The following is a 23383-nucleotide window of genomic DNA, read 5'->3' as shown; positions in this document are numbered from 1 at the left end:
CCACTCTTAATCTGCCGTGTGTTCTCCCGAGCAGCATCCCGTTACTTCCTATCCTTTATCAATTTTTCCACAATGCTATATTGACCTGCTGGTACAGTATATTGAGGGATTTTCTATTGGTGGTTGTTGTGAAGCATATTCTGAAACAACTTCCTGCCTGGAGCTCTCTGCTGAGTCCTAGTTTGCCCATTATTGAACCAGTCAGAGTGAGAGCCGGTCTGACAGACAGACAGACAGACAGACTGACAGACAGAGACACATAGAAAGGAGCTTTTCTCTTTGCTGAGTTTGTACCATTCGATAGTTTGTTGGAGCTCCACTGGCATGTTTTCATTGATGCAACCCTACAAGCAGCAAAGGCCTTTTCTCCTTTCACTCATTCCAGCTGACAACTAATCCAGGTAGGTTGTCTTATCCATTTGTCTCTTTCTCTGATCCTGTTTTTCGTTTTCTATCTGCACCATTAATATCTGTCTCTGTCTTCCTGAGCTCTGCTGTCTGAACTCTAAACAGCAGAATTTCATTTTCCCAACTTGTTGAGTCAGAGATGATTTTTCTTCCCTTAGCTCGAGGCCTAGCAAGTAAATGACAACAACACAGTAAATGGTGTGTGACAAAAGCAGTAATATAAACATGTAGGCACTTTAGAGGATTATGGGGTCTCGTTTAACAATAGCAGACTTAATGTTGCACTGATGTACATAATGTCCATGACAGCCACCACTGATACCTGAAAGTGTCAGTCTTCATCTGTAAATGTCTAATATCGTCAGTAACAGCAGTGTTTAGTCATTATAAAAGTGAGGGTGTGATAGTCTGAAAGTTTGTTAGACAGCAACTTTGTCAGGGGTTTGGACATATGGTTAAAATATGGTTAAAATTCATAATATAGCATGTAAAGACATTTTCTTGCTTTATTTTTGCAAACCTCAGTCAAGTAAACAGTTTTCATCTGACACCATCCTCTACTGCGAGAAAATAAAGTTTATTAGACAGCTTTTTCAAGACTTCCTGAGAAGTCAATGAGACATACAATAATTTCTTTAAGCCTACTGAAGAACTAATGAGCTCCACTTATCCTAATAACTCTAATTTCTCTTTCACTATCTCCACAGAAACACACAAGTACACACACACACACACAATTTGATAGTTGTGTGTGAGATTAGCACCTAAAGTTTTAACTAGCTTAAACTTTTGTGTGTGTGTGTGTGTGTGTGTGTGTGTGTGTGTGTGTGTGTGTGGGTGTGGGTGTGGGTGTGTGTGTGTAGGTGTGTGCGTGCGCATGCGTGTCATATGTAACAAGTGAGTTTGCTCATATTTGATGAGTGGGTCTATGTTAATGCTGATGGTGTGTGTGGCTGTGTGCATGAATTTGTGCAATCAGTACACTCCAAAAAAATGATAATCAAGAAATTATTGTTCAGAATTGAATCGTATTGTGTGTTCGCTTTAAAGTGGTTGAATATTTGTCATTGCCATGAAATGGTATCAGTTTCTTATGTAGTTTGACTTTTGTTTAATTATCTTTGTAAGAACAGAATGCCACTTCATTTAAAAAATGTGAACTGGTTGTTTTATATGTCAAACTGGGTGAATTATCTCACCTCATTGGAAGCTGTTTTCAGTATTAAAGACTCATCATTTTACAGGGTACCATATGCACATTTTGCCTGTTTTTGTTTGCCACAGACTTTTGTACATTTGCATGCACAACAGCAGAGCACATGAACACATTACCCCTTGTGCACGTGTGCATGTTTATGTGTGTGTGTGTGTGTGTGTGTGTGTGTGTGTGTGTGTGTGTGTGCATGTCTCTATCAAGTGGTATGAGGGTTTTGGAGGCAGGGTGAACCCATCGATCAGCTCGTGAGGGGGGCAGCCTGCAGCTCTCGCTCCAGCTGCCCACTGGGTGTGAAGGACACTGATGTGACAGCACTAATTACCGAGGCAGGAAGCCAGCGCTACAAACATTCACAGCGGCAGCTCAACTGGGCTCTGCTGCGCTAAACCCATCCTCCACCAGCCACTTTACACCTCTCAACCCTCCAGGGTGGATTGTATTTCAAGTGTCATGCCAAAATGAGATATTACCCACAACGAGACAACTCAAAAACACTGCTTTGACTCATGGGATGTAAACATATGCTTATGTATATGCTTATGTAGAGATAGACAGAAATGTTTGGAAATAACAGGGCAAACCCTGGAGGGAAACACTATTCAAAAAACCCCACGGAAAGTCTGATCTGTTAAAAAACCTTTCTTGGCTTTTTGCAGCTTCTGCAGTACAATATCAACTTTTCAAGATGCCAGATCTAAAATAGTATTTTAATAATTTAGGACAAATTAATTCCAGTGGAATTTCAAAACTGATGAAACATCAGTAGAAACAGATGGACAATCGATTTGATTTTGTGATGCTACTTTCAAAACTGCATAATTATTTTTAACCATAAACTAATAAAACATAAAACTAATAAACTAACCATAAAGATTTTGCCTCCAGACTTGAGTTAAATCTAAATCCAAAAGTTAGTTTTGCAGGACAAGGGATTAAAAACAAACCATCCAAGTATCTTGTTTTTGTTACTTAGATTTAAACCTGCATTCATTGATTTTTTTGGACCACAGCATAATGAGCTGTAAACACAACACTGAAATATTTTCATCTTCTGAAGCTAACATCAATAACATTTTAGTAAACAGCAGACCCAGAGTATTAGTTGTGTCTTTGGTCACCTGATGAAGTCTTATATTATATGTAAGTTCAATATTTAGTCATATTTTAGCTCTGTCTTGGTCTCCACCAATTCCTGCGGGAAATATATGGCTCTTTAGCTACTTTAGCCATGCAGGTAGCACACACTGGGTTTATTAGAGCTTTTTCTACTATACCAGCTGCCTGCTGCACCTGCACACTGATGCAGTAACACTGAACCAAATAAGTAAAGCTGTGGTCCAGGAGACCAAAACATGAGCTTAAAGAGGCTTAAAAGCTCCATGAAGCAGCAGGGAACCACAGAGTTGGGTTTTGGGTTTTTCTGTAAGGGTTCATCAATATCATGACATCTTTCATGTAACACATGCCTGTGGTCATTTTATCTCTTGTTAAGATAAAAATATTAATTAGTGAGGCTTTAGGTTTGCCCATATGTAATTCAATGTCTAATCTTATCTTGTACTTGAGTCAGGTGGTTTGCCAGGTAGTGGCTCAGCTACTTGTGATGTAATAGATCTTATACAATTAATAACATTAATAACATTGCATTTTGCAACAAACAAGCATGATAACTTGAAAAGGAAGCAGGAACATTTGAATGACTGATATGCAGTGCAGAATATTCCATTTAGGTGAACAGTTTCTGGGCTGTGGTGTTGTGCATGTTAGTTTATTGGCATGGCTTATACTGGGACGCTTAATGGAAGTGAGCCATCATTAATGTTACTTACACTCTTGCTATTCCTGCTGTGACAAGGCAAAAAGGTAATTGTGAAAAGAGTTTGCAATCAGGCGAATAGTCTGAATAGTCGCACCACTTGTTTAGTGGCTTAAAGCTGCATCAGTAAGTATTTTCATATAAATACTTATTGGGCAGCTTATTTCAGCAAAAATAAACCCACTGTACTCTGCCTGCCCAGCATCACACAGCAGATTAAGTTAGTGGCAAGCTGGTGAGGAAAGTCGAAGTTAGCGAGCTGAACAAAAATAAAAACAACAGTAAAAGGAGATTGAATAATGGACTCACCTGGTGGCCAGAAGCACAAAATGGACCAAATGAATGCTAATGAGTGCTAACATGTTAGTTATAATAACTTTATACAGTCATCATACCTGTGTGTTTGTCAGCTTGTTTTGAAGGTCTTCCCCCAGCAGCACAGAATTGATTAATGCAGCTTTAAATACCACCGCTAACTTAATCCAAGAAATGTGTCTTTAACCATGTCTAGATGCTGAAACTAAACTTTTTTTATTTGCCAATTTGTTCACTTCTGAAACACACTTTTGCACTTGTATCACACTGTTTTCATGTTGCAGTGAGTTTTGTCATTGACATAATAAATTTGTTAGTTCTCACGTGTCACAGGCCTGGTTCATCATGCTGCCTGTCTAGTAAAATGCTGAGCAATGTTAACCTCTAGCAGACATATAGGTGTATTCAAGTTTCAAACTGCAGCTACCCTACAACTACAGTACTGTATACTATGAATATATACACTCACCAACCACTTTATTAGGTACACCTTGCTAGTACCTGGTTGGACCCCCTTTTGCCTTGAGAACTGCCTTAATTCTTCGTGGCATAGATTCAACAAGGTGCTAGAAACATTCCTCAGAGGTTTTGGTCCATATTGACATGATAGCATCACACAGTTGCTGCAGTTTTGTCGGCTGCACATCCATGATGAGAATCTCTTGTTCCACCACATCCCAAAGATGCTCTATTGGATTGAGACCTGGTAACTGTGGAGGCCATTAGAGTACAGTGAGCTCATTGTCATGTTTAAGAAACCAGTTTGAGATGATTTGAGCTTTGTGACATGGCGCGTTATCCTGCTGGAAGTAGCCATCAGAAGATGGGTACACTGTGGTCATAAAGGGATGGACATGGTCAGCAACAATACTCAGGTAGGCTGTGGCGTTTAAACGATGCTCAGTTGGTACTAAGGGGCCCAAAGTTTGCCAAGAAAATATCCCACACCATTACACCACCAACACCAGCATGAACCACAAGGCAGGATGGATCCATGCTTTCATGTTGTTTACGTCAAATTCTGACCCTGATCAGAACAGCATTTTTCCAATCTTCTTTTGCCCAATTTTGATGAGCCTGTGCGAATTGTAGCCTCAGTTTCCTGTTCTTACCTGACAGGAGTGGCACCCAGTGTGGTCTTCTGCTGCTGTAGCCCACCTGCTTCAAGGTTCGACGTGTTGTGCGTTCAGAGATGCTCTTCTGTACCATTCTCTGTAAACCCTAGAGATGGCTTTGTGTGAAAACCTCAGTAGATCAGCAGTTTCTGAAATACTCAGACCAGCCCGTCTGGCACCAACAACCATGCCTAGTTCAAAGTCTCTTCAATCACCTTTCTTCCCCGTTCTGATGCTCGGTTTGAACTTCAGCAGATCGTCTTGACCATGTCTACATGCCTACATGTATTGAGTTGCTGCCATGTGATTGGCCTATTAGATATTTGCGTAAATGAGCAGTTGAACAAGTGTACCTAATAAAGTGGCCCGTGAGTTTATAATCCCTCTAACCCCTCTTCAGTAGGAACGTGGTGGCCTTAACCTTTGCTGGTGGTGATCAAAGTGTGAATTGGTGTCACGTGCGATAAGTTACCCTCACATTTGTTTTAATCATGCACATTTCCATTGACTTGGCCTCGCTTTTAATTATTTTCCCATTGATCTGCACTGTAACCCAACATGCAGGTCAGTGAACAGGAGCTGCTGCTGCTGCAGGCTCGTACTCCAGTAATAATGCAATGATACATACATTACCAGTATCACCAATACACACGTGCAACTGTCTAGTGAAACTGCAACACTAATATACACGCACAATTAAATAAAAAAAGGACACACAGGTGTTACACAGGTGCATGGATACATACACGCACTTGCATATTACATATTATAAAACATACAAATAACCTCTCTACTTCTTTACCAGGATGGACCATGGAGACCGAGGGATGGGCGTCTCTCATCTTCGCTATGAGGAGGAGGAGGGTGAGTGTGTGTGTGCACATACGTGTGGTTCATATCTACGCTACATCTATTATAGACTGTCCCACTGCTAATAATAAACAGGAAATGAAGTCGTTACACCCACCTTGTCTCTTAATATTATCATGAGGCAATTGACTTGTCACACTAACTTACTACTTTCTAAATTGTCTCTTTGTTTTTAATTTGTTCTGAGAGTTTGTGTGGGGTGTGGATGTTGTTAATGGGCTGAAAATGAAGATTGAAGATTGACATGAGATCACTTATGTGTGTGTATGTGTGTGTGTGTGTGTGTGTGTGTGTGTGTGTGTGTGTTCTGCCTTCACACTGAGCAGGAGGTTAGCAGGTACCGCTCTTTTTCCAAACAAGAAAATATTGGTTTGGATTTCCCTCTTGTTTAGTTATTCCACGTGGAGTTTTGTGCGCAATTAGTTTTACAGCGACACATTAATTGCCAGCACACGATGAGACTCAAATCATCCAAGTTTTTTGTTGCAAAACAGGGATTATAAAGCCAAACAAAATCAGGAGAGCTTAGGACTGAGTGATTCTCAGTAGACCTGATTTTCTTTTTGTTTGCGACTGACTGTGCCAACAGAGAATGCTGCTGCTGTTGTTAATAAGCAGACATGAACTATGAAACATGTTTCATTCGGTTTGTTAACATTCATGGAAACACTGTGAGAGTGTGAGAGATTAATGAAATACCTCATTAAACAATCTGCCACTGAGTGTGCCACTCAACTATTTTGGGGCCTTTCATAAAACTTTCCTTTAGGTCACTTGAAAAATAGTTTTTTTATTTGCAAATTCTCATTGTATTCTTCTTGAAAACCTCTATATTCCTCCTTCGGTTTTGCATTTAAATGATTGCAACCATCCTGCAGCACATGTTTATGTAACCACTCATATTTGTCCCCAGACCATCAGTCCATCTACATTGGCGTTCCAGTGCCTCGAGGATATCGACGCAAGCGCAGGCGAAGGCGCTCTAGTCGTGACGTCCCTGACATGGACAGGGAGAGACGCTACAGCCACCGCAGACACCATCAACACGACCAGTACCAAGACATAGACATCGAGGAGGGACTCATGGATTCAAACGAGCAGAGTCTCCAAGACATCAACCGCACAAGTAAGTAAATGGCCAGGGATTCACAAAAAGACACAGCTCACAGTGGTCTCACAAGGTCTCATCAGTGTACACCTGTGTTACTTCCTGTCTGTGTTAAATTTTGATTGGCTGTTGTCAATCCCCAACCTCTACACTGCTACTGAGAGAATTTTACATGTCAAAGGTTCTTCACTTGTTACAGTTAGTGCTATTCATCCTGCATCATGTCTTTTGTGGAGCTTTATCAAATCTGAGAAAATAACCTTGATGATCAGGGCCATCTTAGCTTGGGCTTTAAGCTTCATTATCCTTTTTAATATAAAACCAGAGGCAGCATGTGAAGTTCGAAGACATGGCTGTTTAGCAGGCAGTGAAATGAAAATTCTAATGAAAATTAGGTTGCATTAGGGGAAATGTAGGATCCAGTGTTTTGGGAGCTTGTGCTATACCAGGAACTAATTCAGGATATCTCAGCCTCTGCTTTAACTGATTTCTGGAAGAAATTAAATGCTAAACTGTTAAGTTTGATCAAAGATCTAAAGTGTATGACAGGCTAAACATTGCTTCTTTAATGAGATGAATGTGCTGCAGATGTGTGTTCTGTCATACACGATTTTGTGATTGTAGAGTATAAAAAATGACTCATTGCTAGTGTTAAAAAAAATAAAAATAATGATGGATATGATAAAGGATGTTTTTTGTCATTTAAAAAAAAAAACCCTTTCCTCTTGGCCTGCGTCACTGCACTCCAGTATTAAGAGAAAACTATGAATAGCTTCTAATACATCTTCTGCCTCTCGTTTTAATTAGTGAGCTGTGACTACATGGAAGTGAGGCTGCACTCTTAGAAATAGCAGGGTGGCTTTTTCTTTAACTATATTTAAGAAAAAAAAGCTTTCCAAAGGATTGACACTGATATGAACCAGGCTGTGTCATGTATCATAATTCAGTCACACTCCTCTAGCTCATGTTTTTGATTTGATTTTGCTTCCTTCCAGCAGATATAACAGCGAGAAGCAGGGGGCCTGAGCTGTAGCTTTAGTTTCAGATTTGAGTAATGAGAAAACCTAGCAGGAAACTGCTGCTTTCATGTTCAAAGACTGTGATTAGGATAGTTGTGGTGCAATCAGTGGCAAGAGGTGTTTATTCTTTCTGGACTGTATGCACACACACATACAAACAGTCTTTTGGAGTGCGTGTGCCTCAGTACACGTATCAATAATGCATATGGCATCATTATCAGCAGGAGGATTATAGCAGGGACAATAAAGATGTACATCAATGACAACAATGGGAGAGAATGGTTCCCAGTGAGGGGAAAGTAAACAACTTAGAGAGCAAAGGGAGTAAAAGAGATTCTGATTATCCTCATTTTGATTGTAAGAATGATGTTGTTTTGGCACTTGTCTGTTTAGCAGCAAAGACTCAGTGCATTTTTTCTGTTTTCCATCACCTGCTGTTGTGACTTTACAAAAGATGAAGATGTGTATAAGAGACAGGTGCATGCTACTGCCATTTTTTATTATTCTAAGGGCAAGGCACATGATGGCTCTGTTATTCATGTCTGAAAGGTTGAGGGCAGGATTACACGTCCCGCTTTCAAAACCATCTGCCTCCCTGCCCTCAACCTTTCAGACATGAATAACAGAGCCATCATGTGCCTTGCCCTTAGAATAATAAAAAATGGCAGTAGCATGCACTGATCACCCCCTGGTCCACACATTACTGCTGCCTGTGGTCACACATCCAGGACTGTAAAATGGACAAGAGTTTGGTTTGGCAGAAGTTTGGTCCCTTCTGTCACAGCAGCCTTACACTGCACTGTTGACACTGTTATACAGATCCAGACCATCTGTGTTTGTATATATGGGTGTGTGGGCAGGGACAAGAAAGCTAGGTATCTGTATGTTGTTCAGCTGTATGTTTCGGCTGTATGAATGTGTATCATCTGTGAAAACACACCTCTCTTGGGACATTAAAGGCGTATTAACTGTATGTTAGCAGCTAAAGCAGCTAATGAGTTCTCACTGTGGTAGGAGAAGCAGCAAACTACCTCGCTGAAAGATATAGTCATGAATATTGAAATTTGTTGGTAAACTTTTTTTCAGATTTTGTATTATTGATTTAATCACTGCTCCCCCAATCTGAAAAGACAACATATAAGTGGAATTCCCAGTTAGTAGCTGTCAATATCATTGACCTCTGGTGTCATTAAAAGACCCCATGTGCAGTTATTACAACACAGCTCAGTTCATATGTTACCAACACAGTGATCAGCTGATATGTGATTACCCTACAGCATTAATGAACATGGGGTACAATTTAACCTCCATACAAATAATAGATCAGTGAAAATGTACTGTTAGTACAGCAGGCTCATGATTGAATACCTATAATCAGGTAGTGATGTATGATCTGGATGTAGGTTTCAGTGCTGGAGGCATTACTGCTGATATATCGTGGGATGATATGCAACAGTCTACAGCTGGTTGTACACAAGATGTAAGTGAAAAGATTTATAGTTTCATCTTAAGTGATGCTAAACACCCAAATTTCACCAGGTTATTTAAATTTTCATTTTCATTTTTAAATCCATTGAATAACCTCAAATGATACAAAGGTAGTACAAAGTGATAAACTGCCTGAGGTATAAATAAATAAATGAATAATTTAGGTCACCAAAAATTAAAACATACAACAGTAAATTTCATATAAATAAAATAATAAAAAAATACAGCTTAATAATTTACAGCTTTCCTGCAGCAATGGAAGTAAATGAAGCTGTGGAAGTTAATTCAAGGAGTTCCTACAGGTGCCACAACTTTTGTTGATGACAAACCCTGTGTCTGTTCAAAGGCAGTGTTGGAACAAACTGTGTTACTACAGCCTGTGATGTAATATTAGGACAATGCCGTACTGCACAAAGTAGTACTGTTGACTATTGTTGTCAGAATGATGAGAAAAAGGCACAAAGGAAGACAGACTGGTTCATCCCAAAGCAAGATAATGAGAAAAAACATTCGACGAAAAGAAGCAGACGCTGGCGTCACATGATGGAAGAGCAGCACAGACTGCAGACTTAAACCCATTGGAGCTGGTTTTGGGATGAACTGGACAAACCAAGCAAACTGCCAGTTGAAATCATTTGTTTATGGGAACTTCTGCAACACTCAATCAAAATATATAAAAATATAATTTCCATTATATATATATTTGGCTGTGGAATGAGTCAAAACTTTATATTAAATTTTGTTCAACAAAAAGATTCATAAATCTGAGATTGTTTATTTATTCAATGCTTTAATTTATAGGTATATTGACATAAAAATGGAGGTGCTCTAAAACTTGATATGAGTAGTGTATAAGCTTATGTGAAAGGTCAGTTTGATTTGATCTCTCAGTATCGCAAAAGGGACATTCTGCTGATGCTGTAGGCTAAAGCTCTGAGGCGCTGGTCATAAACACAAAAGTGAAGCCAAGTGGCAACTGCAACAAACAGATAAGAGCCAAGCAATTACAGCTTTTTCCTTTTAACATTATGCTTTAGGCATCTTTTATAATCCTCAGGACCTTGAAGCCTGTTAAAACTCTATTACATGATATTACAAATGGTAAAAATCTCAAAAACATTCCTTCGTTCCATCAAGTGTCTCCGGCTGCAGAGCGGCTACGTTACATCCTGAGTGAAGATGATGACATGCCCACGCCGACGCTCTTCACTGAGATGGACACTCTACAGAGAGAAGGAGATGAGCTGGAGTGGAAGGAGTCTGCCAGGTAAATAAGTACACACACACACACACACACACACACACACACACACACACGCACAAAGTCACTTTTCTACCACTCTAAAATAAGATTGCTCTGGTGTTTGCCTTTTTGCTTTTGCTTTAAGGTTGAAATCAGGGATATATCCAATTGACAAATGATTTAGCCAAGTTGAATTTCAGTATAACTAAATCCTAGTACAAAAGTATTTAAACTAGGAATAGATCATTGTCATACACAGGTTTATAACATTAACAATGGCTGTATTCAGTGTAGTCACAGTATTGTATCAGTCAGTGACACTGATTGCTGATGCAATTAAATACAACAGAGCCATGATTAATATTATTGGTTCCACCTGTATTCTTCCTGCTTTTGACAAGTCAAAATGTCTACTCTGAAAAGTTATTTTACTGATAGAAAATAAAGCATGTTTTTGCAACTCCATGGATAATATCTAGCCCAAAACTTCAGAATCTGATCTTGTGGGTCAGTTTGATATTTCAAGAGGAACTGCCATGATGTTTTTGAGATTAAAGGAAGTACAGACCAAGACCAGTAAAGACCAGGTGTGTGCAATCAGATGCACAGTCAACAGCTTATGTTACAACTGTTAAAACCAACGGCCTTAAAACATCAAGTTTCTGTGAAAAAAGTTACGTTTAGTCAAAGTTGCTAGGCGACTTTGCCAGGCAATGGTAATTTGGCCAAAACGTCTAATTTAGGTTCAGCCCTCGCAGTCTACAACGGCGACGAAGGAATTTGGATGCAACTTGTAAAATCTGCGTAAAATTTAGTGTGACTCAAGCAAACGTAGGTCCCAGTCATAACAGTGATTATTTAAGGCCAACCACGGAGCAGCACAGTATTCCTCTGTGAGTGAACTCAGGTCGGTCTGCCCTATACTTAACACAAACACACTGCTTCACATTCATAGTGTCATGAACAGGAGCTCGACAGTTGTATTCCTCACCTTTTCTTTCGCTCTGTACTTTGCCGCCTTCAGGTGGGTGAAGTTCGAAGAGAAGGTGGAGGAAGGAGGAGAGAGGTGGAGTAAACCCCATGTGTCCACGCTGTCCCTGCACAGTCTTTTTGAGCTCAGGACATGTCTACAGACAGGAACGGTGCTCCTGGACCTGGAAGGATACTCACTGCCTCAAATAGTTGGTGAGATTATCAGGACTTCTTTCCTGATAAATTAATTTCTTATTGTGTGTAAGACTTCAATAGTCACTGTTAATGTTTTATATTCAGTCATAGAGGCATATCCTTTTGGCCCTGTATTTTTGTGGATACATAATGTTAGCTTTAAACGTATGCTAGCTAGTAATTTGTAGCTAGCTATGATGTGTTATAGGAACTGGAACCAGACTCAAAGATGGCGCCCGCACATTAACATGGAAATTGTCGGCCTGGCACGAAAGCCAAAAGAGTTTTTTGGCTTTCAGGGTTGCTTACACATTGTGCAGCAATTACACATGCACAATTAGCCCAGCTGGAAATTCATATTACAATGACTAAAACGCGACCTTGTTTTCAGTTCTAAGTATCTCGTCAACAGTTTTATTCATCTAAGAAGAAGGGTTATTAGTAGCAAGGCTGAGTGGCAGTGTAGCTAGTTGTGAGATACACATACTGTATATAGAGTGATAGGAGTGCCATAAAAAAGAAAAAAAATTGTGTATTTGAACATTACTTTGTTCATTTACTTCTGTATATATTTATTTATTTGTTTGTTAATTTATTCATATTTAAAAATGTTTGTTTTGATATGTCACAATGTTTTTTTAAACATTTTTTAAAGTTGTTTTATTTACTTAGCTTCATATAGTGTCATTTATGTATTTCGGTGGAAACTTTTTAGCACGGACAGCAAGAAAAGACATGATGCGTGGAGGAGAAGTAAAGGATGTGCTTTCTCTGTGTGTACTGGCCATTATGTGGTCTTCTACTTCAAAGTTGTTGATGGAAACTGCTGACAGTCAGGATGCCTTAAGTTTAAAAAAGCTTGTTGGACACCTTTCCTTAACTCTTAATCCACTTGATCATGATGTTTCGTGTCGTGTCTCCTTCCTCTTGTCTTTGCTACAAAGATTCCGTCAAAGCAGGATTAATGTCTGCAGGAAGGCCTGCCCAAAGACAGTTGATTGTCAGCTTATCCTTTCAAGTAATAGCAAAAGCAGTTGGGAAAAGCAAAAGCAATAAGGAAAATTTAACATATAAAAATTGTTGAATTACATTATATATATGTATATATTTATTCTTTTATTCCTCTCTATATTTCCACGTGTATTTTCTGATTGTTTTACAGATTTATTCTTTTTTTATGGCACACCTACCCCCATAAACTAGTGACCAAATAATGACACACCTTCATAGTATATGCTGGTAGTTGATTCGTGAATAGTGTGAACATTAATCATGGTTCTTTTGCCCACAAGTTACTGTAGATAGTTTCCTAACCAATTGAGCTATTTTCAGGAAGGCAGTGTTTAGCTACTGCTGCTACTACAAACATGAAATTTTCACAACTTTATGGGTATCCTTACACCATAACAACCTCTTTTAACTTTCCCTGCTGTTAAAACACTGTGACATTTGCAAAGAGTGTGCCAACTCATGCTTTCAGCATTCTCCTCATACTACTCATGCCATGTAAAAACGGAAGCCACAGATGCATTTGTATGGAGTGGTCAATAAATCAATTAGGCAATCAATAGAACAAGAATCAGTGATGACAGTTACAGTGTTTCCCAGTTTGCAGCAAAATTAAAGAGCTGCTGGTCATTTTTTGAAGCTCCATATAGCACGTTAAAGTTTTTATATGCATGCATAAAGCTACCTCCATGTTGTTTTAATAGCATATACTTCAATTTTCCATTCTGTGGTCAAGTGATTGGTGCTGTAATTTTAGACCTATATAGCTGACTCTGGAAAATAGGTTTAATTTGGCTCAGTAGTGTAAAAGGTTTATTCACATTAATCAGTTGTATTAGCTTAGGTGCTGGATAATTTTTAAGAAAAAAAAGAAAATAACACAAAATAGCTTTAAAATTGATAACCCTTGCCAGACACATTTAGAATTTTTAAAGATTAATATCCTTAGATGACTTGCGTTTAAAATGTTGAAGTCAATGTAAGTGTAGGTGCATTATTTGGAGTAATGTATACATAAAGTATACGTACAGCTGTGTCTGTGACCACAGCCAACAGCTCATATGTGATCTGTTTTTCCCATAACAGTGTGAGTGGCACAAAGCACATGGAATGTAATCTCTTCAGTTCTGATTTGGCCCACTTCCATATGTGGTCCTAAATCAGATACAGGTCTGATTTTCACTTTAATGTCACTCTAGATCAACATTTGTCACAGTTCAGTGCTGGCAGGAGTCACTGTAGTTAAAGGTATCCCTTGACATCCTGAAATTTTGGATGAATTCCGTTTCACCGAAGACATTCACATCATGATCCCACTACTCCTGACCCTCTTTCTCCTCATCCTTGTTATCATATGCTCATGAATTTACTGGCCTCCATGTTTACTTCTGTACAACAGCATGCTGCGTGTGGCATCTTTGTTATTGCACATGTGGGTCAGCTCATGACAGTGTCCAATTCACACTGGAAACTGAGAATGGCCACATTTAAAAAATAATGTGAACCGCCAAACATAAAAAGCTTTAATCCAAATTAAGCAATAAGGCTTGAAGAGTGAACGTAGCCTTATTATAGTAAAATCAGATTTGGTGTCTGGCTGTCCTTTTAATTGAGCGGTTATTTTTAAGTAAAAATGACCATCTGAGCATCTGGCTGAACATCAAACCGCTTCAGTGCTACTTAAACCCACAAGCTACACATTTTAATTGTAGTATGACAGTATTAATGAATGGTATATATATATATATATATATATATATATATATATACCATTATATATATATATATACCATTATATATATATATATATGTGCACAATGTGTATTGTTAAAGGGCATTTTCCATTTGATACAGTTTTCAGAAGTGTACTACTATACACTGTTTGGACTTTAACTGACTTTATTCTAACTATATTCAATGGCAAAGGCCCTTTAACAATACACATATTGTACATATACATATATTTATGTATATGTGTGTGTGTGTGTGGCTGTGGCTGTGCTGGCCACGTATATATATATATATATATATATATATATATATATATATGTACATAGATTTTCTCATAGATTATATGTGTGTGCACAATGTGTATTGTTAAATGGCATTTCCCATTCGATACTCTTTTCTGAAGTTTACTACTATACAGGATTTGGACTTTATATATCTTTATACATATTAAATAGACCATAATATAATATATAGCAACAAACTACAGTATTATAGTTTTGGAAACACTAGATCTGAATGTCATATTTCTTCATGTAACATACAGATGTGTTTTTCTCCAGATGACATCATTGAGAGACAGATAGAGGAGGGCATGATATCCCCTGATCTGAGAGAGAAGATCAGTTTTGTCCTGCTGAGGAAACATCGACACCAGACCAAGAAGCCAATCCACCGCTCACTTGCCGATATTGGCAAGTCCAGCTCCTCGACCAGTGAGTGTCTTTACCTGTAGCTATTGCAATTTGTCATCTAGGCTTATCCAAAAACTACTAAATGGGACAATTATTCCTTTGAGTTTGATAGTTTACTGAGCACTTTAAAAAATTATAATCAGCTCAGTTATCAGACACTGCTGCATTTTCTTTCTTTTCCACATTTTCATTCCACAAAATTTGAGGAGGTTGTAGTGGTGAATGGCAGACACTTTGTCATCTTATTTTCATGGTTAATAAGACTACCCACAGTGTTGGACGGCCTGAATTGTGTGTCCCTGAAACGTAGCAATTTTTTTTCTTTATCAATGATTGGTCCATTCTGATCCCTCATATGATTGTTCATTATCTGTATATTTGACTCACTTGGTAAATTAATGAATCCACTCCTGCAGTCAACAAGGCTCATATCCTCCACAGGGAGTGTATTAATGTTTGATGAGTTTATTACCGCTGTGGCATTTCCTCATCTCATCTCGTCTCATCTCATAGATAAATGATAAAGTATCACCTCTAAACACTGTTGCTGTTTGTGTCTTTCTCTGCTTCCCTTCCCTTGCCAGATCGTAATGTAGGGTCCCGAGGTGGACCAGGTCCAGGGCCAGTTCCGGGGCCAATAGCCAACTTTAACCGATCCACAGAAGACCTCAGAATGAAACAGCAGTCTGCCAACTATGGCCGCCTGCGTGAGTGACTGCCAAAGGGTTGTTTCACCTCATATGCATCTCTCTCTATGTGTTTTTGTTTTTTTCAGGGTACAAGGTACGACTAGGTTTTGATTCATGAATACCATGATTGGTTTTGTTTTTTGAAGGCAGAGACTGATTTTTTAACAGAAAATATAAACCATTTCAAAATTTCTGACTATTTTCATGAGTCTTGTTGGGTGGAAAAATCTCTGAAACGCCATTTAAATCATCCAAGAGCTCAAACTGACACCCAGCAGCTTTCACAGAGATTACACAGTGACTCCCAGATCACAGTTTAATATTTCTTTGATTAGATGTTTAATATAAAAACCCTAAGAGAGAGAAAAATCTGAGGTGGATGATGTTTACAGGCATCTTCTTACTTTTTACTCAAAGTCCTGTATCAGCCAGATTGATTTGTTAAAGTGAGTCATCTACCCATAGAATGACGAATGCCTTCACTGTCTGCACTCAAATCACACCAGATGTTTTTTTAATTGACCTCAGCTTGTGAGAGTCATGGCTGCTTAAACTCAAATAGTGTCACTGCCTTTTCGGTGAATTAACATATTAGAAGTAACAAATCATGATTCAGTGGATAGGCATTCAGCAAGACAAGATATCAATCTCCAATTAGTGTGATAAAACTATCGTCTTTGAATTCCTTCATTATCTTAAACCCTAAAATCCTGCTGTAGATTTGTGCAACAAGGATCAATTTCAATCTTATTGCTTTTTTGATTGAAGTTTCCCTCCCTGTTAAGTTGTGCAATGCTAAACATGTAATTTATTTTAACAGCTCACTGTCAAAAAACCTGAACATTTTTGGCATCATAAAAGCAGACTATACAGATGTACCTAATAAAGTGGCTACTGAGTGTATGCTCTTGATAACACTGTCAGAGCTTATACGAGCTAAAAGCATGTAACATATAATTAAGGGGTTATAAATGTTACTATTGCTGGTTTTTCCATCCAGGTCACGCTCAGAGTAGGAGCATGAACGATATTGCAGATACTCCCAGCACAGACCAGGTGAGTCATTGTTGTGACTTTACAGCTCAGCTTTGTTTTAATCTTCTTTGCATCAAGAGCACATTAAAATATATAAACATTAGATACTGATATTGAATAAGTTTAAAATACATATAAATTTATAAAATATTTTCCATTAGTGCAGCTTTGGTGTTATACACCCGAATATTTATAATGGCCAAATTCATTTTCCTGTCTTCTTTAATAGCACATGTCTATTTATCTGCATGGAAGCTATCTCTACTCATTTTCCACTTTGTTGCTTTCCATTATTTGTGAGATTACCTATCTCATATGTCGGTAAGGCATTGTGCTGTGCTGAATTGATGTTTCACTGGAGAGGAGAGAGCTAGCTCAATCCTAAGTTGCATCAATCTTTCATTGCAGTTGCTAGTGAAGGTGACAGCCAGTGATGGAGGAAGCGTGCAAACACATAACTCCCTCATTATTTTGTCTGATGCAGTAATGTGGCTCAAACCCGGTGACACATGCTTGAACAGTTGCAAGGGCATGCTGTTGTTACTTGGATTAGGCTACCGGGCTTTTAAACAGACAGGCCAGCATTAAGTGTCATTCAGTGTAATGACTAATGTATAAAAATAAATGAATGGGAATTTGTGTGATGTGGGCTATGAACTTTATTTGTTAGTGCAACTATGAGGACAAGCACTGGTTGTCCAGTTCCAAGTACCCCAGTTATGAGTGGTTGGCTGGATTTTCAAATTGTATTTACAGGACTACAGTAGGTCACATGTGACAACGGACAAGTGACGGTTTGTTACTGTGTGTGTGTGTGTGTGTGTGTGTGTGTGTGTGTGTGTGTGTGTGTGTGTGTGTGTGTGTGTGTGTGTGTCAGTATTGAGCTGGCACCAGAAAAAACATGGATCTCACTGTCCAGTCCGCGTGCTTGCCCCTCACATGTAGCCACAGATTCGGGCTATGGTTTATTGGCAAGGCTCTCCATTATTGAGTGTTATTGTGCTGCCGTCCAATTTCCTGCCACACCTTTACATTCAATCAGACAGGTCAGGTTAGCTTGCTGTGCCTCTTTTTTGTCACAGCTGTGTCTGGCTATAGTTGTGTTGCCTCTGTACTTGGTGTTTCTGGAGGTTTAATGTTCATGGAGCAACACTGGGTTGTTGTATTGCAAATGTCTGCTGATTTAACGATGTCCCTCCAGAATTATCTGCCAGATTCTGACTGTTGGTAACAAATTATGTCACCAACATCATTTGCAGGAGAAAAACCTGAATGAATAAACACGTGGGGCTGCAGCTAACAGTTATTTTCACGAACAGTTAATTTCCCAATTATTTGCTTGATTAACACAATTTTTCTATAACATGTCAGACTATAGTGAAAAATTCCCTTTACATAACTTCCAAGACCATGAGCAACTCTTTGCGTTGTTTTTATTACTGCAGTGTATTCACTTTACTATCACATATAACAAAGAAAAGCAGCAAGTCCTCACATTCAAGAAGCTGTAACTCGGGAATAGTTGCCATTTCTGCTTAAAAAATTACTGAATTGATTATCTAAACAGTTTGCAAACAATTCTCTGTCTCATTGTTCTAGCTTTAAAAACATGTAAATTAGAACACAGATGACTGAAAAGTAATAAATATAAGAGAAAAAATATGGTGCAAATGACCATAGGAAAAAACCTAAGATATGTATATACCAATGTGGTGCAAACCCAACTGGTATACGATGTTGTCTCACCATGTTTGTCTTTGTGGCTCCACCTTCCATAGCTAAAGAACAAATTCATGAAGAAGATCCCCAGAGATGCAGAGGCATCCAATGTCTTGGTGGGCGAAGTGGATTTCCTCAACAAACCCTTTGTGGCCTTTGTCCGCCTGGCCCAAGCCACGACACTAGGAGGTCTGACTGAGGTCCCTGTACCCACCAGGTGAAATGACCTGTTGCTTGTTGACCCTCACTTAACAAAGTCCTTTTCACAGACACCTGCCAACCCTGCACTTACCTAAAATTTGTCTCATCACTGTACAGATTCCTGTTTATACTGCTGGGACCACAAGGAAAGGCCAAGTCATATAATGAGATTGGCCGAGCTATAGCAACCCTAATGGTGGATGATGTAAGTATCTCTCATGAAATGTTTACATGATACACCTCCTTTGTTAGACAGCACACACTGACACTCACTATGTCTCAGTATACATGTGGAACAAGAAAGTGTCATTTCCTGTAAAGGGCTGTGAGCTGCAGTCAAGCTGAAATATATGCAGGGTGTGTGGTGTGGGCTTTAGCCTGCTGATCCACTGGGATACCCACTATTGTGTTTTAATTACGTCTGGAAGTGATGCTGATTGTTAAGCATCAGGTTGGAGCAGGGTTTCTATTGCAATATTGAGTCACCATGGTTTGCTAATAGGAGTGTTATTCTGGCTGCTGAATGCAGTTTGAGCTGTTGTGTTGATTCCTAACTAAGCCAAATATGCAGTTTTAATAGCAGATGAAGTAGTGAAGAAATGATAGGCTGTTATTAACAAGTTATACTGTTAGACTGTTATTAAACTGAACTTGTTTAGGTTCAGGCACAACAATGCTATGTTTACCAGCCACAGTTAAACACTGACAGTCAAGCTCTGGTTGGTGATTTGAAGTTGACCTCCATTATTATCTGGCATCTTAATAGGAGTTAAATCTTCCCAAATATGGTCTAACCACACTCCTTCCTCAGGTAGCAGAACACCTTCATAATGTGACGTTGAAGGGCAGTTTTAAATGATTTTTTTATTCTGTTTTAAGTAATATCATAAATATTTGTTTCGTTTACGCTCAGTAAGGTAACATATATGGATGACTTTTAAAGGTGACAATTTTTATTTTCCCTTTCCTTTAGTAAATGACAAAATACCTGCAAAATTCCCATGTGACTTAGCTTGACTTTGTGCCAGTTAGCAAATGTTAGCTTGATAACATGCTAAACTAAAATGGTGAACATGACAATATAATATTTGCTAAATTTAAAGTACCTATATTTCTACTGCTACATAGCCAGCGTTAGCATTAACAGTTGTTTACTGACCAGTCTAGAAGAAAAAGTTGAGCATCCAATTTCATTCCTTTACTCACCAAGAGCTGTCTCCAGCGCCAATGTTGACTTGTCTCCATCACGTCTTTTCTTCAACTGAAGTTAGCATACTGACCTGCTAGCAACTTACAGTAGCCTGAAGACATAGTGCTGCTCAGAGGGCGTATTATAACCTTGTCTTGTAAATGCAACAATGACTGAAACAGCCCCTTTAAGTATGTAAGCTTTGTCATTGTGATCTGACATTAGCATTCAGCTCAAGTACAGCCTGACAGAGCTGGTAATGTGGCTATAGACTCTTGTTTGTTGTTTTAGCAGGACTCTATACTAATGTTTCCTCCTCTATTCAGTGACAAAATGCCTGCTGGGTTTATTCTTGGGTTTATTTGATCTTTATGTGACCACAGAGAAGCTGTCTGACAAAGAAGCAGAAAGCCAAAGATTATAACACTGACTTTAACTGTGAAACATTTGTCTAATTAAGTGGTTTATCTTAAGTTTGAGTGTTTACTCAAACATACAGTAGGAGCAGGCAGCCTATAAAATCCATGTGCAGTTATTAGCTGGATTTGAGTCAATCTAGAAACTTGGCAGTTTAGAGCCAAAGGCTCCAGTACATTCAGTGATTGTTCTGCAGACCAAAATCAAGTTAGACTGTTTGTGTGGGAGGGAGAAAATTAATGAAGGTGCTACAAACCACTCTTGGGAAAAAATATTCCCTAGGCTGCAGACACCTGCTGTGTTTCACTCAGATATTTAGCTGGTGCTGTTTTTTGGATTACAATCCTAATGACCTGAGGTCTGTGCAGCGTGATGTGACCAGTTACAAAACTAGAACTGGACCAGTGCCCAAGTCATTGCCAATTAGAATCTTTGATTTTTTTTCTGTGTTATGCTCCTGTGCACTTGACTCACAGTGTTTCCAGGGCATGATTAGGTACTGACTGACAGTTGTTTTTGAATGTAATCCAACTGGGGTCAAAATGTCGATATAGCTTCCACAATTTATGTTTAACAAGTCCCCAGAGACCATTAGAGAGGATTGGAAACTGTCAGATCCTAGTTTTAGAGCATTACATACTGATCACAATCACTGTGATATAAGCCAAGTGAAATGGTGAAATTCTCTCCCTTTATCTCTCCCCCTCCCAGCTCTTCAGTGATGTAGCTTACAAGGCCAGAGACCGGGAGGACCTCATCGCAGGCATTGATGAGTTTTTGGATGAAGTAATTGTGCTTCCACCTGGAGAATGGGATCCCAAAATCCGCATTGAGCCGCCAAAGAAAGTCCCCTCAGCTGACAAAAGGTTGGAGTTTTACCATCCACCTGAATAATGCACATTAATCTCTCAGTTTCTCTGTCCCAATGAGCAATATGCTTGTTTTGTCCAAGATTTAGACTTACAGCAAACTAAATTGTTTCCTGAATGAAACCTGCAGAGTAGAACTTAATGCAGGGTGGAATAATGCCTCCATGTCGTCTGCTAGCATCAGCCAAAGCTTGTGGGGTAGAAAAGCCTCTGAAACAGTCCTTACAACAACACGGAGTAAACACAAATAAACACAAATTAATTGTGACGCCCCATATTTGGTTCCAATCTGTGCCGCATCGTTTCTGCAGGAAGTCAGTATTCTCCTTGAATGAACTGGGACAGATGAACGGTACAGCTGGGGGAGGAGGAGGCCTGGCTGAGGATGAGGAGATGCCAGTGCAACATGAGCTCGGAGAGGAGCTGGCATTCACTGGGCGGTAGGTTGTCCAGGCCACATGGCAAACTGCTGAGAGGTTTGGATCGAGCTTAACCTGACTCTGGCATATGGAGAGGAAATTTGAATATGAATTAATCCAAATATGGCAAAGTGGGAAAATAATCTGGGTACAAATTCAACTCCCCAAAATATGCAGATGCTCCCTAATAAGCACTTTAACTGAATATACAAAGATTAATCTTCAGTCAATTTGGCAGTTTCGGACTGCCAGTTTCAGCTGTGCCTAAAACAACAGGATCAACGAACCCAATTTGCCGCCTCCTGTTTTATTTTACAACAGGAAATGTACAATAACATTTGATTTAAAGTGTATCTTTATTCATCTGATGCATGATCTTTTTCAGAACATTAGTACAAGCTGAATTGTAGAGAGAGAAAAATCAGTCTTGAAAGTGTAGGTTTCAATGTCTATTTCGTTGTGTGTCATTCAAAATACAATGCAGGAGTCCTTTTTTTTTAAAAAAGTTGCATAGAAAAGCTAGGCTCGCTGTAAATGATTGTTACAAGTATTCCATCCACTCTTGGGAAATGCCAGGTAAAAATACTCTTCTGCTTTAGAGAAAGTAATATGTGTCATGCTGAGATGTGTGAACCATCCTAACCACTGTGTATGTGCATGTATCACAGCTTCTGTGGGGGGCTGTACCTGGACATAAAGAGGAAATTGCCATGGTTGCCTAGTGATTTCTACGAAGGTTTTCACATTCAGTCCATCTCTGCTGTGCTCTTCATTTACTTGGGCTGCATCACCAATGCCATTACCTTTGGCGGCCTGCTAGGAGATGCCACTGACAACTACCAGGTAAACCAGAATGGCAACTCAGGCAATAGAACAAGTCAATTTATTTTAGTCAATTTATGTAACATGGTTTATTAAGTAGACAAGCCCTGACCTTTACATGCTTTCAGACTTTGTCTCTAACTTTACACCATTACAGAATGTTTATGACATTTTCAATAATCTTGATAATAAAGTAGTTTAATAGAACTTTTTCCAAATGATGATGAAATTATGACCTAGCACTTAATTCTGTTTTTATTTATTTATTTGTTTATTATTTATCAAGATGACTGATTTTGTTTAGGATGATTGCCTCATAAACAAAACTGCACAAAAAAGATCTTGCAATTGTCAGTTTGGGATATATGCTTATTCGCTTTCCTCCCCAAGAGTCAGATGAGAAGATCGGTTTCTCAGTTATATAAATATATCTCTACAGCCAGCAGATGGTTAGCTTAGCTTAGTATATAGATCCAGCCAAAACTTCCTTAACATGTTAACATGTTGTAATTTGTTTGTTGAATATATCCAAAAAATTTATGTTGTACTGTTACAGTTGTACTGTTAGCTCGGGCTCTCTGTTGGTGTTGTTTGCTGCCATTTTATTTTCATTACTGGTGTGTAATGAATTTTGGGATAGGTTGGGCCAAGAAGGATGCACCTGAGAAGGCCGCATTTCTCTGCATTTGAAGGAGCCTTCAAAGTGGGACTGCCTAGTTTCTCTGCTCCGACGCATTCAGTCTTCAAATGCAGCCCCTGAATTGGGACACAGCTTATGTGTGGAACTACTTCTTGGCTGAGAGCAGTGTTGTCACCATGAGGTTTCC

The 23383-nt window shown here is 39.0% G+C and overlaps 1 protein-coding gene across 1 annotated transcript in view; it reads left to right on the top strand.

Annotated features, from left to right (window-relative positions):
- Positions 1–288: 288 nt before the first annotated feature.
- Positions 289–23383, top strand: part of slc4a5a (solute carrier family 4 member 5a) — a 35621-nt gene continuing 12526 nt past the window's right edge. Inside the window, exons 1-13 of the mRNA XM_023397734.2 lie at positions 289–401; positions 5676–5734; positions 6654–6866; positions 10493–10622; positions 11623–11783; positions 15065–15217; positions 15781–15903; positions 16886–16941; positions 18699–18856; positions 18958–19045; positions 21158–21312; positions 21627–21755; positions 22403–22577. Coding sequence (XP_023253502.1) covers positions 5677–5734; positions 6654–6866; positions 10493–10622; positions 11623–11783; positions 15065–15217; positions 15781–15903; positions 16886–16941; positions 18699–18856; positions 18958–19045; positions 21158–21312; positions 21627–21755; positions 22403–22577 — 1599 coding nt within the window. The 5' untranslated portion in view covers positions 289–401; position 5676. The remainder of the gene's footprint in view (positions 402–5675; positions 5735–6653; positions 6867–10492; positions 10623–11622; positions 11784–15064; positions 15218–15780; positions 15904–16885; positions 16942–18698; positions 18857–18957; positions 19046–21157; positions 21313–21626; positions 21756–22402; positions 22578–23383) is intronic.

This window comes from Seriola lalandi, unplaced genomic scaffold (assembly GCF_002814215.2).
Source record: "Seriola lalandi dorsalis isolate HSWRI2012SDOR001 ecotype SW California unplaced genomic scaffold, Sedor1 jcf7180002054883, whole genome shotgun sequence".
In the NCBI taxonomy this organism is placed as follows: Eukaryota; Metazoa; Chordata; class Actinopteri; order Carangiformes; family Carangidae; genus Seriola; species Seriola lalandi.
Note: the sequence above shows the minus strand (reverse complement) of the source record. Positions and strands in the feature narration are given on the sequence as shown.